We start from the raw sequence: 12,666 nt of genomic DNA, 5'->3' as shown, positions 1-12,666 counted from the left end.
GAACCGTCTCTCTTTTTTTACATTAAAACCTTTCTCCTGGCGGTGCCGGGTGGTTGGTCGCCGCGGGGCTTTGCTCTAGTTGTGGCAAGCGGACACTGGTCTCTCTTTGCGGGGGGCAGCCTTCGCATTGCGGTGGCTTCTTCTGTGGCAGAGCACAGACTCAGCAGCTGTGGCTCACAGGCCCAGCTGCTCCGCGGCTGGTGGGATCCTCCCAGACCAGGGATGGAACCTGTGTCCCCAGCAACGGCAGGTGGATTCCCAGCCACTAGACCCCCAGGGAAGTCCCCTCTCTGTCCTTCTGTGGAGAGAGGTTGGGGATCTCATCAGGCCCATGTTTTGCATCCATTCTTTTGAGGCTTTAAGAGATGCTATGACTTGGAACCCAAGAATTAGCAGGAAGGCAGGAACACCGATGACCCTTCCCCCTGGACCGGGGGTGGTGGCTCCCTACACCGTTCAGCCGTTTACTGATCATCGGTCCCCATTGCACCTGAAGCTACAACGCATCTGGTCACCGCCCCGGGACCGACTGGCTCAGAACCAGGTGCCCTTTTTCTCTGTTTTTGGCATTGCTGCGCAGCATGTGGGATCTTAGTTCCCAACCAGAGACCAAACCCGTGCCCCCTGCACTGAGAGCTTAGAGTCTTAACCACCAGAATGCCAGCTCAGTTCAGTCGCTCAGTCCTGGCTGACTCTGTCACCCCATGCACTGCAGCACGCCAGGCCTCCCTGTCCATCACCACCTCCCAGAGTTTTCCCAAACCCATGTCCATCAAGTCGGTGATGCCATCCAACCACCTCATCCTCTGTCATCCCCTTTTCCTCCTGTCCTCAATCTTTCCCAGCATCAGGGTCTTTTCCAAAGAGTCAGTTCTTTGCATCAGGTGGCCAAAGGATTGGGGTTCCAGCTTTAGCATCAGTCCTTCCAATGAATATTTAGGACTGATTTCTTTTATGATTGACTGGTTTGATCTTGCAGTTCAAAGGACTCTCAAGTCTTCTTCAACACCACAGTTCAAAAGCATCAATTCTTTGGTGCTCAGCTTTCTTTAGGTGCAACTCTCACATCCATACTCAACTACTGGAAAAGCTATAGCCTTGACTAGAAAGACCTTTGTTGGCAAAGTAATGTCTCTCTTTTTAATGTGCTGTCTAGGTTTGTCATAGCTTTTCCTCCAAGGAGCAAGTGTCTTTTAATTTCATGGCTGCAGTGATTTTGGAGTCCAAGAAAATAAAGTCTCTCACTGTTTCCATTGTTTCCCCATCTATTTGCCATGAAATTATGGGACTGGATGCCAGAATCTTCGTTTTTTGAATGTTGAGTTTTAAACCAGCTTTTTAACTCTCCTCTTTTACTTTCATTAAGAGGCTCTTCAGTTCTTCTTTGCTTTCTGCCATAAGGGTGGTGTCATCTGCATATCTGAGGTTATTGATATTTCTCCCAGCAATCTTGATTCCAGCTTGTGCTTCATCCAGTCCAGATTACTCTGCATATAAATTAAATAAACAGGGCGACAATATACAGCCTTGATGTACTTCTTTACCAATTTGGAACCAGTCTGTTGTTCCATGTCTGTTTCTAACTGTTGCTTCCTGACCTGCATGCAGATTTCTCAGGAGGCAGGTAATATGGTCTGGTATTCCCATATCTTTAAGAATTGTCCACAATTTGTTGTGATCCACACAGTCAAAGGCTTTGACATAGTAAATAAAGCAGATGTTTTTCTGGAACTCTCTTGCTTTTTCCATGATCCAGTGGATGTTGGCAATTTGACCTGTGGTTCCTCTGCCTTTTCTAAATCCAGCTTGCACATCTGGAAGTTCTTGGTTCATGTATTGTTGAAGCCTGGCTTAGAGAATTTTGAGCATTAGTTTGCTAGTGTGTGCAATGAGTGCAATTGTGCGGTAGTCTGAGCATTCTTCGGCATTGCCTTCCTTTGGGACTGGAATGAAACTGATCTTTTCCAGTCCTGTGGCCACTGCTGAGTTTTCCAAATTTGCTGGCATATTGAGTGCAGCACTTTCACAGCATCATCTTTTGGAATTTGAAATAGCTAGGCAGGAAGCTAGGGAAGTCCCCACGCTTTTTTTCTTTTTTTTTGGTTTCTGAGACAAAGGAACTTCCGAGCCAGGAGGAGATGCAGGATCTCAAATGTCGTGTTAAAGCTGTTCTCACGCTGCTAGTGTTGGGTGAGCTGAGTTTGGTGCATCAGAGAAAACACAACCCTGTTCTGTTCTGCTTGTTTTACTCCATGGCCTGGATGCCGGGCTGGGGCAGGAGGGTGTGCCGTGACATGGACTCCAGCTTGGGACGCTCCTCCTGGCACCAGGACCTCCCAGCAGAGTTACACTGGACCCTCCCTCCTGGTGTGGGTTTGCAGAACAGAGGGAAGGCCAGAACCGCATGAGAGAAAAATAATGCCACGGAGAATGAGCTCATTTTTGCTTTCAGTGTTCAGCCTTGTAATCTCCCCTCAAGACAGGCGTCCAGGAAGGCTATGCCCCTCACCGTAGCCTCCTTGGCCCCTTCGGTTTTCTCTGCTTGTGGATGAAAGATCAGTGCCCTGGGCCCGGGTCTGCTCACTTGTGACCTGCTGTCTCACTCAGCTCAGCGCTCATCATGGTAATGGAGGGGGGTGAGGTCCACCCAGAGGCACTGTCTGGTCTGAGGACCCAGGCCTCTTTGCAGGTCACCCCACACGCATCTCTAAGGACAAGCCTTTGACTCAGTCTCTCTGTACAAATGGCCCTTCCTCCGGTCTCTGCTCTTTCTTAGGCAGAGCACAGAAGCAGAAAATAGGAAATCGAGCGGGCAGCCCCTCTTGCCACTGCCGCCCGGAGTGTCAGCAGGATCCTAAGCTGTGAGGCCCCTCTCTGTGCACACAGCGCCTGAGGGGCTGGGGGACAGGGAGAGTGGCGGCAGGTCTGGGGGGGGGTGCACAGGGTCCTGAGGCCAAGACTGCTGGGCCTCAGACCACGCTTTGCGTGCCATGGGTCTGGATGCCCGTGGCTGGCAGCTCTCTGATTCTGAGAGGATGGGAAGGGGTGAAAACGGTGAGAGGTCCTCAGGCTGGCTTTTCACGCGCTGTGTCGGAGTCCCAGGACTGTCTACTAGCCCACCAGTTAGGAGGCTGCAGAGGTCGGAGTCCCAGGACTGTCTACTAGCCCACCAGTTAGGAGGCTGCAGAGGTCGGAGTCCCAGGACTGTCTACTAGCCCACCAGTTAGGAGGCTGCAGAGGTCGGAGTCCCAGGACTGTCTACTAGCCCACCAGTTAGGAGGCTGCAGATGTCGGAGTCCCAGGACTGTCTACTAGCCCACCAGTTAGGAGGCTGCAGAGGTCGGAGTCCCAGGACTGTCTACTAGCCCACCAGTTAGGAGGCTGCAGAGGTCGGAGTCCCAGGACTGTCTACTAGCCCACCAGTTAGGAGGCTGCAGAGGTCGGAGTCCCAGGACTGTCTACTAGCCCACCAGTTAGGAGGCTGCAGAGATCGGAGTCCCAGGACTGTCTACTAGCCCACCAGTTAGGAGGCTGCAGAGGTCGGTCTGGGTTCCTTCAGTCCGCTTCACTTGTAAGGTAATCTACACGCTAAAACAGTCGGCGTCCATCAGAAGGAAAGACATCATGTCCTTTTACATCTGTGTGTCATGCCGAACTCTTGAAGGGTCTTCCTACCAGTTACTTGCCCTGGTCAGACACGCAAGAGCAGCTGGGGCTTTCCTCCCAGGTTTATAGGCCAGGCCTCTGGCAAGCGAGGGGGCCAGCGTGTGGTCCGGCCCTCCGTAGGCTGTAGGCAGTGCCAACCAGGGTGGAGGTATTTGAGGGGGCCCGAGCAGGGTCGCCCTGGCTCAGACGGGATCACAGCACACGTGCGTCGGGGCGCCGGCCCGCGTCTCATGTCGTTCTGGGTCCCCTCGTGACGGTAGGCCCTCGAGCAGCCCCGGCCACCTCTTGGGCGTGGGCTGCACTTGCAAGACTTCAGGCTAGGGCTAAATACGGTCTGGGACTGTGTTAGGAGCTCGGCAGCTGAAGTCCCAGGGACTAAGCAGCTTAAACAGCAGAAAAGTATTGTCTGCAGTCCGGGGCTGGGAATCCCAACCCAGGTGTGGGCTGGGCTGGTTCCTCCCGAGGCCTCTCTCCTGTCTGGCTGATGCCATCTCCCCCGGCTTCCACCCTGCCGTGCCTCACAAGCTGTCCCTCTGTGCGTGTCTGTGTCTTGAACCCGGCTCGTAAGGATGCTGGTCAGATCAGATCAGGGCCCTCGGGACTGGCGACCTTAGCTTACCTGTGTTGTTCAGTCACTCAGTCATATCCGACTCTTTGAGACCCCACGGACTGCAGCACGCCAGGCTTCCCTCTCCTCCATCTCCTAGAGTTTGCTCGAACTCATTTACGTCTATCGCGTCAGTGATGCCATCCCAGCAGCTCATCCTCTGCTGCCTCCCTCTCCTCCTGTCCGCAGTCCTTCCCAGCATCAGGGTTTTACCTTAATCACCTCTTTACCGGCCCCACCACCTGAGGTCTGGGGGAGCCGGGGGATGGCCCTGCTGGCTGCTTCATGGGAGGCAGAACGGTGTGCCAACTGAAACGGCTCTGCCCTGTGGGGCCCTGGCAAGTCACCCCTGTCGGAGCCTCAGTCTCCCCACCTGGGAGGGAGTCTCTAAGGCCTTCCTGCCCCAGTGTCTGCATGGCTGAGTCCTCAGCGTGATGGCCTGGCAGCGTCAGGGCCGTGGAAGGAAGCCTCCAGACCAGGGCTACTCAACCAGGAAAGGGGGCAAAACACTCACCTCACCCCCTCAAAACTATTGTTTCAGGATAGAATAAGGTAAGAGTGTCCCCAAACTGATGTTTAACAAACAATCCAGAGGGATTCTGCCGTAGCTCACACTGGCCAGGAGCTCCCTTTGAACCAGTCCTCAGGACAAGGGGCATCTTGAATCTGCATGGATTTAAGTTTAGCCACCTCCGCAGTGAGTGTCCTTCATCCAAGGTCCAAGGGGAGACCGTCCTCAGCCTTCTGGATGTGCCCGAGCCCTTTTATCCCCAGGTGAGAAAGACAGGGGCTGTGCTAGGCTTGGATCTTGTACAAAGAGGAGGACGCTCAGAAGTGCACACATGGACACTCACATATACACACATGCACATGGACACACACACAGAGACACTCATGCACACACAGATACACCTGGACACACAGACGCATGCACATAAGATCCACAGGCACACACACACAAGCACACACAGACACACGTGGACACAGAGACACACACAGGCACACATGCACACACAGACACCCATGGACACACAGACACAGATCCACAGGCACACACGCACAAGCACACACAGACACACATGGACACACACAGACACACACAGATACACCCGGACACACAGACGCATGCACATAAGATCCACAGGCACACACACACAAGCACACACAGACACACGTGGACACACACAGACACATACACACAGGCACACATGCACACACAGACACCCATGGACACACACAGGCACAGACCCACAGGCACACACACACAAACACACACAGACACACACAAGCACACACAGATACACCCATGGACACAGACACATGCACACAAGCACACACAGACACCCATGGACACACACAGACACACACAGGCACACATGCATACACAGGGACACACAGACACATAGAGACCCACAGGCACACACACACAAGCACACACAGACACACAGGGACACACAGGCACACGTGAGAACAGACGCACATGCACATGGGCACACGCACACATAGACATGCATAGACACACAGGCACCCGAGGACACACACAGACACACGGACATACAGACCTGCACGCACATACGTGCACACACGCACACACATTCACTCACATGCTGTGAGTGCACCAAGAGTGTCTCTGGAGGATGGAGGCCTGGGCTTTAGGGTCTAGGGGAGGCACCCTTCTTACTTTTTACTCTATGCTTTTGTTCTTTTCTGATTAAAAAAAAGCAAGTGAATGTGTTACTTTTTCTATTTAAAACTATTTTTAAAGAAAGGGTTTCCTCTGCGGCCAGCGGGAACGTCTGTGTGCGCGTGTTTCCGCAGTGAGGGAGATGAAACTCGAGGTTCTGAACTGATCCCAGTCTTCGTCCTTTTCCTCTGAGAGCTGAGACTTCCAAAGGAGATCTCACAGGCATGACGCAACTGGGAAATGCCACAACAGAGTTCCCGGAGGTGACTTTTCACTTCTATTCCAGAAAAGCAGTTTGCAGAAATGGTTAGAAATGGATACCTATTGTGTTTTCAGAAGCAAGATGGTGACGCAGCTTTCGGAGGTGGGGGGAGAAAATTGTAACATAAGGACACCGATATCTATTTATGTGATCTTTAGCTAAATTGATAGACAAGCAGTCATATTATCATCCACTGGGGTTTACTGGCTCTCTTCCAGGCAGTCTTTTTCAAGTATTTCTTTGAATTTTTATTCAGAATCACAAGAAAGTCCCCTTTAAAAAGGCTGAATTAGAGAGGTAAGTTTGTCTGGTGCGGAGACGGAGCTGAATAAATACTGTTGGCTGAATGGACACGTTCCCATCGCCCCTGTCACCGCGGCAGCTCTTCCTGCCTTTGCCCTTTCGAGCACTGTCACTGTCTTCTATTACTTTTTTTCTAATCTGCAAAATCCTTCCGGGGTAAGCCAGCAGAGGTCAAAGCTCAGAAGGAGCGTGAAAAGGTCGCCGTAAATCCTCTCTTAGAGTGATTTTTAACAAAGATTGAAAAATTGTAACCTTTTTCACATGGATAGTTGTATTTCAGTTCACCTAAAAATGTTTGAAAAGTAAACTTTCTTACAAGACTAATAAATAGAATACTTTTTAAGATGAGAAATCAAATGGCAGTGCCAATTTCTATTTAATAATGAAAAGAAAGTATATATTTTTTAACTTTAGGAAGTCAAATTGAGCTCAGTGACTCCCATTTGGAGTTCATTAACAGTGATCCAGTATGCAATTTTTCTATACTTTCAAGGTTTCTACGTTGTTTAGCTGAAAACAGGCTCCAGACTTTTTTTTAAAATGTGATTGAAATTTTAATAGTTTTGAATTCTAGGAAAAATTTTCCCCAAAATCACATTATTCTTTTTATTATTTCTATTTTTCTCACAATCTGAGCATATACTTTATGTTGACATAATATGTCCAGGAATAAAAATAGGAAACACTTGCAAAATATTTATTTCAAATAATGACTTTTTCTCAGTATTCAGATTAAAGGAGGCAAAATTTTGATGTTGTTTTCATAAATTTATTGTATCATTTGTGGTAAGTTGTGCTGCAGTCTTTGTATTTTTGCCCCCAAGGTTTTATTGATTGCACAAATTCACCTGTTTTAACATCAAATTTATGTAGCTGAAAAAGCTAATATTAATTCTGTTATATGTTGGCTGGCTTTGGCTCTCTGAACAAAGGCTGCTTAAAATCTCTCTTATTGATTAAGTCCAGATGGGATTCATTTTTTTCTGATATACAGAACACTGGAAAATTTATCAACCTTTATTATTCTTCATCGAAATGAGCTTCTTTAGATTTCTAATTATATTGTCCAATAAAACTAAACAGTCAATGCTATTTGCATATTATATGAAGAAGTGTCACACAACAAACTCATAGCAGTCAATTAACATAAAAGCTAATTATATATCTCATCAACTTACAAGAGTTTCTGAATTCATGCTCTCCCTGTTGTAGCCTAAAGCAAAGGAGGTTTGAATTTTCACTTCTAAATATTGACTTTTAACTAATATCAGAAGTGATTTCAGTATTTTTATGGATGAAAAGTTAGTGATTAAAGTAGATGTAATATTTGCTATAATGCAATTAAATTTTTTATATTAACGACACCTCTAGAAAGAAAACCTTTGCAACAATGTGAAACTAAGCAGGCTAAGTGCTGGTTTCCTATCTCAGGGGCATTCCAAAATAAGCATCCAGATAAGTAAGATTTATTTGAGATTGTCAGACTGTTATGAAGGAGACAGCATACCACAAAGACAGTTTTCACGTCCGACTATACACCGTAACGTAATTGTATCGCTGCCTGATTGTGATAGCTATCAAGCAAGAAATTTGCTACAAGATTAACAGAGACATAGTAATGAGCAAACACGGAAAGCACCCTGTAATTGACTGTTATTAAAGTGTTGTCATAGTGGTCTCGAATAATTCCCTAACTCCAGCTTTCTAGAGAAACTGAACCCCAAACTTTCAGCTACCTTTTTCTGTTTTCAAGTTGGAATATGAGTACCTCCTCCCACCCCCATGTCATTGCTCACAGAACAAGCACATGGTCAGAAGGGGCCTAAAGGTAAAAAAAAAAAAAAGAGTCATAGCTAGGTTTCAGAAAGAGAAAAGTTAGGATTTTACTCTGAGAGTGCACTGAGACAGCAATGAAATCCTAACGGATTGTTTTTGTATTTATAACTTACACCAAATGAGTCCATGTGTAAAAGTAATGGCCGGTGAATCAGTTTTCTCCCGATACAATGATGGCGGCCTTTTTCATTCATATTTTAATGAGGTTAGTATCTCTGAGACCCTCCTTCCAGGACGGAGGCAACGCTCCCCTAAGACTACAATAGGAGTTGCTTTATTGACAAGTACTATTCAAAATCTTCATAGTATAGAAAGAAAGCCTCAGTTTTATTCCACTTGTCTCAATACTTATTGCACTCTTAAAATCAAAACATTTTGAGGGGAGAAAAAGCCTCAATTATTCCCCAAACAGTCTTTAAATTTAGTGAAAGTAGTTCAGCTAAGTGGAATCATTTTAAACCCTAATTGTGTGCATTTTAAAAGTGGAATCATGTTAAACCCTAATTGTGTGCATTTTAATAAATGTATAAAGAGTTGACATGCATAAGCATCTTTTTCTTTAAAATTTTCTCACAAAATCAGATGCGTTGATTGGGATTTTAGGTCAATTTAAAAAAAAAGTATTCCTGTGGAACGAACTCTACTCGTCTCCTGCTGTGTGTTTTTTCTTGCTCTCAGTGAAGATTGTAAAAGGGCATTTTCTGAGCTCTCTGCCAGCAACATGTCCTACTCTTTCTATTAAAGAACGTTTACTAGAAAGAGCCAGCTAATTACGTCAAAAAGCCAGCTAGCCTTCAAAGGTGTATGAAATCCACAAAACTCACGTGTTGATCCCTGGACACCACATATTTGTGTTAAAACTGGTGCAACACTACTCTATTGGGACATACGAAATCCCAATTTCAAAACAAGAAAAACAATCCTGTTTCGTAGAAAGTTATCACGTGGCTATGGTTTTTTGTTTTGTTTTTAAAAAGCGCCAACCGGGAAATAAATAAAATGGCTCTCAAAAGTAAGTTGTGGAAGGTCTCACGTTTTTAACGTTCTGATTTGTTCAGATCTTATATACTCAGGGTTTTCGTACGCCGCTCAGAAAGTCAGACCTGTTTTAAAAAAGGATTTCGAAAGTGGTCTCGGCGCCACGGGAACCAGTGTGGTGAATTCGTCCAGGGTTCCAAGAGCACCCTCCAGCGCGCAGAGCCTCTCTTTTCAGTGACAGCGTCTCCCCAATGCTTACGCTGAGACTGGGGACTGGGGAGAGGGCTAGGGAGGGGCAGAGAGAAGGCATTCCTGATGACAGATTTCTAAACGAAAGCGCCAGCTCTTCACTTGGAGGTTAAAGTGCCGCTTTGCTGACATCCAGAAAGTGCTAGGAGCCTCTTCATATGGACCAGACCAGGAAAGACACAGCAGCACTCTCCTGGCAGAATGAAGACCATACTCATTCTGTTCACGATCTGCTTGACTAATTGTAATTTAAGAACTGACTTCTCTTTCCTAGCTTTTAAGTCCCAACACGTATAATCTTTCGTCTCCGTAAGTCCATAAAACAGATTTTGTTGGTTAACCTATGTTTTTGGTTGTGTTTACAACTTACGAGGCTTACATGGCACAATTAAAAGTGTGATTACTTTGTATTTATTGCGTTTTTATAGTGCACTTTCAGCTACTTTTTCAAGGGTCTTCTGATCGTAGACATGAAAATAAAATCACTCCTTTAAAAAAACTATATTTTAGCGAATCAAGGATGTTGCAGTAGACTCCAGCTTAACAAACGACCTAATTGCCAAGCTGACCGCAGGGGCCTTGAAAGCAGCTCGGAGTCGGTCTCCAGGTTCGCCGGGAGAAGGTGGGAAATTTCACCCCCACGCCCGTGCTGGGGGCGGTGGAAAGCTCCCGCGGTGCCCCGTCCCCGCGCATAGTTGGCTCCTTGCTGGGACTGGGGGTGAGCGCAGGGCCGCCGGCGCGGTCGGGGCTGCAAGCAGGTTTGCGCTCAGGGGCGCGGGGCGCGGGCGGCGGGCGGGGCGCGGGGCCTTTGTGCGCCCGGAGCGCGCCCGTGAGCGCCGCGCGGTCGCCGGCACCGGAAGGGTTCACACTGCGTCTGAAAGGGGGACAATGGAGGCGCGGTATATGCACAGCGCCGAAATCGAGTTCATTTGTGGTCCGGCCCCTTTCACCCCGGTTGTCAGGCAAACTTCCTACTTTGATCAGCAGAGGGTGGAGAGGCAGAAAGGCCCGCGGAGGCCGGGGCCGCGGCGCGCCCGCGGCGCCCTTGGCGGGTCCCCGCCCCCTTCCGGAAGGAGCCGCGGGGACGCGGCCTCCTGCACCTTGACCTGTCTAGACGGCCCCCGAGTAGGGTGGGTTTTTTTTTTTTTTTGTCCCTGTTACCAAGGGCGCGGGGTACTCTTTGACCCCCGCGCGGGGCGGACGTGGTGGCCACAGGGTCCCCTGAATCCTCGCCGGATTCCGGAGGGAGAGGGGCGCGCGGACCCCCGCACCGGCTGCTGCAAAGACGACGCGCCCGCGCCCCGCGAGCGGGGACAGGCTGTCCGCCCGGCTTTTCCCGGCCACGCGGCTCCCGGCCCTGCCCAGGACCCCGGCGGCCGCCGAGAGGCCAGGCCGCTGCGCAGCGCGAGCCCGGGCCTGGGCCCAGCTCGAGAGGTGCGCGGCCGCAGAGAGGCCCCGCGCTCCGGCTCCTGTCTATCGGTTTCTCGCAAGTAAATAGATAATAACAGCCCTTCTCTGTGGCTCAGAGCCTTCTTCTGCATGCTCCGTGATTTTCAGAAATTATCTCCTGTGGAAGGATAGTTGCTAGTTTGATTAGAAGTTTCTCTTGTGATCACTTTCAAACATAGGCACCTGTTAAAAACCGGAATTGAAGCTAACCTCTTAAAGGCTGTAAATAATGTAACTGGGCAGTAACCGGACAGGAAGACTGCGCGCGTGAGGTGGTGGTGGGGGTGGGGGGTGCTGCCACGTGCGTTCAAGGGAATGGCTCTTAAGTAACACTAACATTAAGTCAAGTGTCCTGCCTTTTTTGGTTTTGTTTCTTTCTTCATAGATTCCCTTAGCCCAGTCGGAGGCATTCCTCGCAGACCTCCTGGACAAAGTGTGTGAGCGGATGAATGACTACAGACTCGAAGAAGACCCCGTGACCAAGGAGAAGACTTTCAAGAGATTTGCTCCGAGGAAAGGAGACAAAGTATACCAAGAATTTAAAAAATTCTATTTTTATTCAGATGCTTACAGACCGTTGAAATTCGCGGTAAGCTCTTTTTCCGCAGAGGAATTCTATGCTCCGTGAACTTGTTTTTGGTACTTTAAAGAAATTTCTTGCTGTTTGGGATTTTGTTGAGTTTTGAGACAGGCCGGTTAAAATGTTGCCTGTTAGCCTTGTTGTTCTGTTGCTTCTCCGTGTTAACCAGGCGCTCAGTGACTTGCCTTTCGCATCACTGGGGGGCCGTGGTATTTTCATCTCCGTGGAGACACTTAAATGATATTTTCCAGGAGGTGCGTTACAAGTCCCAGTGACTTGGAGGCACCGTTTGCAGGCTGCTTTGCTCCCGGACGGTGGGGAAGGGGACTCACTCGGTCCCATGGGCGGGCAGCTCTTGTACAGGCTCCTGTGCCAGGCACAGGGGCTGTGGTTCTGAGATTAAAACCTAAATTAAAATGAGTGCTGTTTTCAAATATGGATAGCCACGCGATGGAGGGAGAATGATGCACCTCACTTTTTTCTCAGGCTTCACAGAAGAGGGAGAATTCTCCTCCGGAGTTAATTCAACTATTTTAGCACAGACTCGGTTAGACAAAGGCTTAGGTATGACCGTCGGCCTTGTGGCACATTTCCTCCCTTCATGATGTTTATTCTACTTGAACGGTGGCCTCTGGCTCAGAATGTGCCTACCAGATATATGGCAAGAGATTTCATTTTACTTTCGCTGTTGAGTCAGATCCAGTGATGGGAAAGCCTATTTAAGAAATGTCTGTGGTTCACGCGGTGGCCAAAATGTCAGACATGCCTACCCCCTGATAGAAGGGCGGCAGCTGACTTTGGAAGATTTCGTTTTAATTAAAAAATCAAGGCAGTAATTCCAGGGCTGGAGATGCTAGAGCATGGGGACTGCAGAGAGGAAAGTGCTTATATATTTCATAGGTCTTCCATAAACACGTGATAGCGGAAGTTAAATATTTTTAAATGCCATTTTAAATTTTTTTGAGTCTCACTTAATGAACTCGGAAAATGAGTTCCAAGTCTCCAGTGAACACCATTTAGCATTACAGTTCCTAAGAGTGTAAGCTTGTGTT

At 48.4% G+C, this 12,666-nt stretch overlaps 1 protein-coding gene across 3 annotated transcripts in view; it reads left to right on the top strand.

Annotated features, from left to right (window-relative positions):
- The window catches only part of CNPY1 (canopy FGF signaling regulator 1), a 57,449-nt gene that overhangs the window by 37,970 nt on the left and 6,813 nt on the right, over nt 1-12,666 (top strand). The window contains exons 1-2 of one of the 3 annotated variants that reach the window (XM_027969059.3): nt 10,634-10,715; nt 11,420-11,623. In XM_027969059.3, coding sequence (XP_027824860.1) covers nt 11,480-11,623 — 144 coding nt within the window. In that variant the 5' untranslated portion in view covers nt 10,634-10,715; nt 11,420-11,479. Of the gene's footprint in view, nt 1-10,633; nt 10,716-10,953; nt 11,076-11,419; nt 11,624-12,666 lie in introns of those variants that run through there. The other 2 variants (XM_042249066.2, XM_042249062.2) reach the window with 2 other exon arrangements.

The sequence above is a fragment of the Ovis aries genome, chromosome 4 (genome assembly GCF_016772045.2).
Source record: "Ovis aries strain OAR_USU_Benz2616 breed Rambouillet chromosome 4, ARS-UI_Ramb_v3.0, whole genome shotgun sequence".
Lineage (NCBI taxonomy): Eukaryota > Metazoa > Chordata > Mammalia > Artiodactyla > Bovidae > Ovis > Ovis aries.
This window is presented reverse-complemented; position numbering and strand designations above follow the sequence as displayed.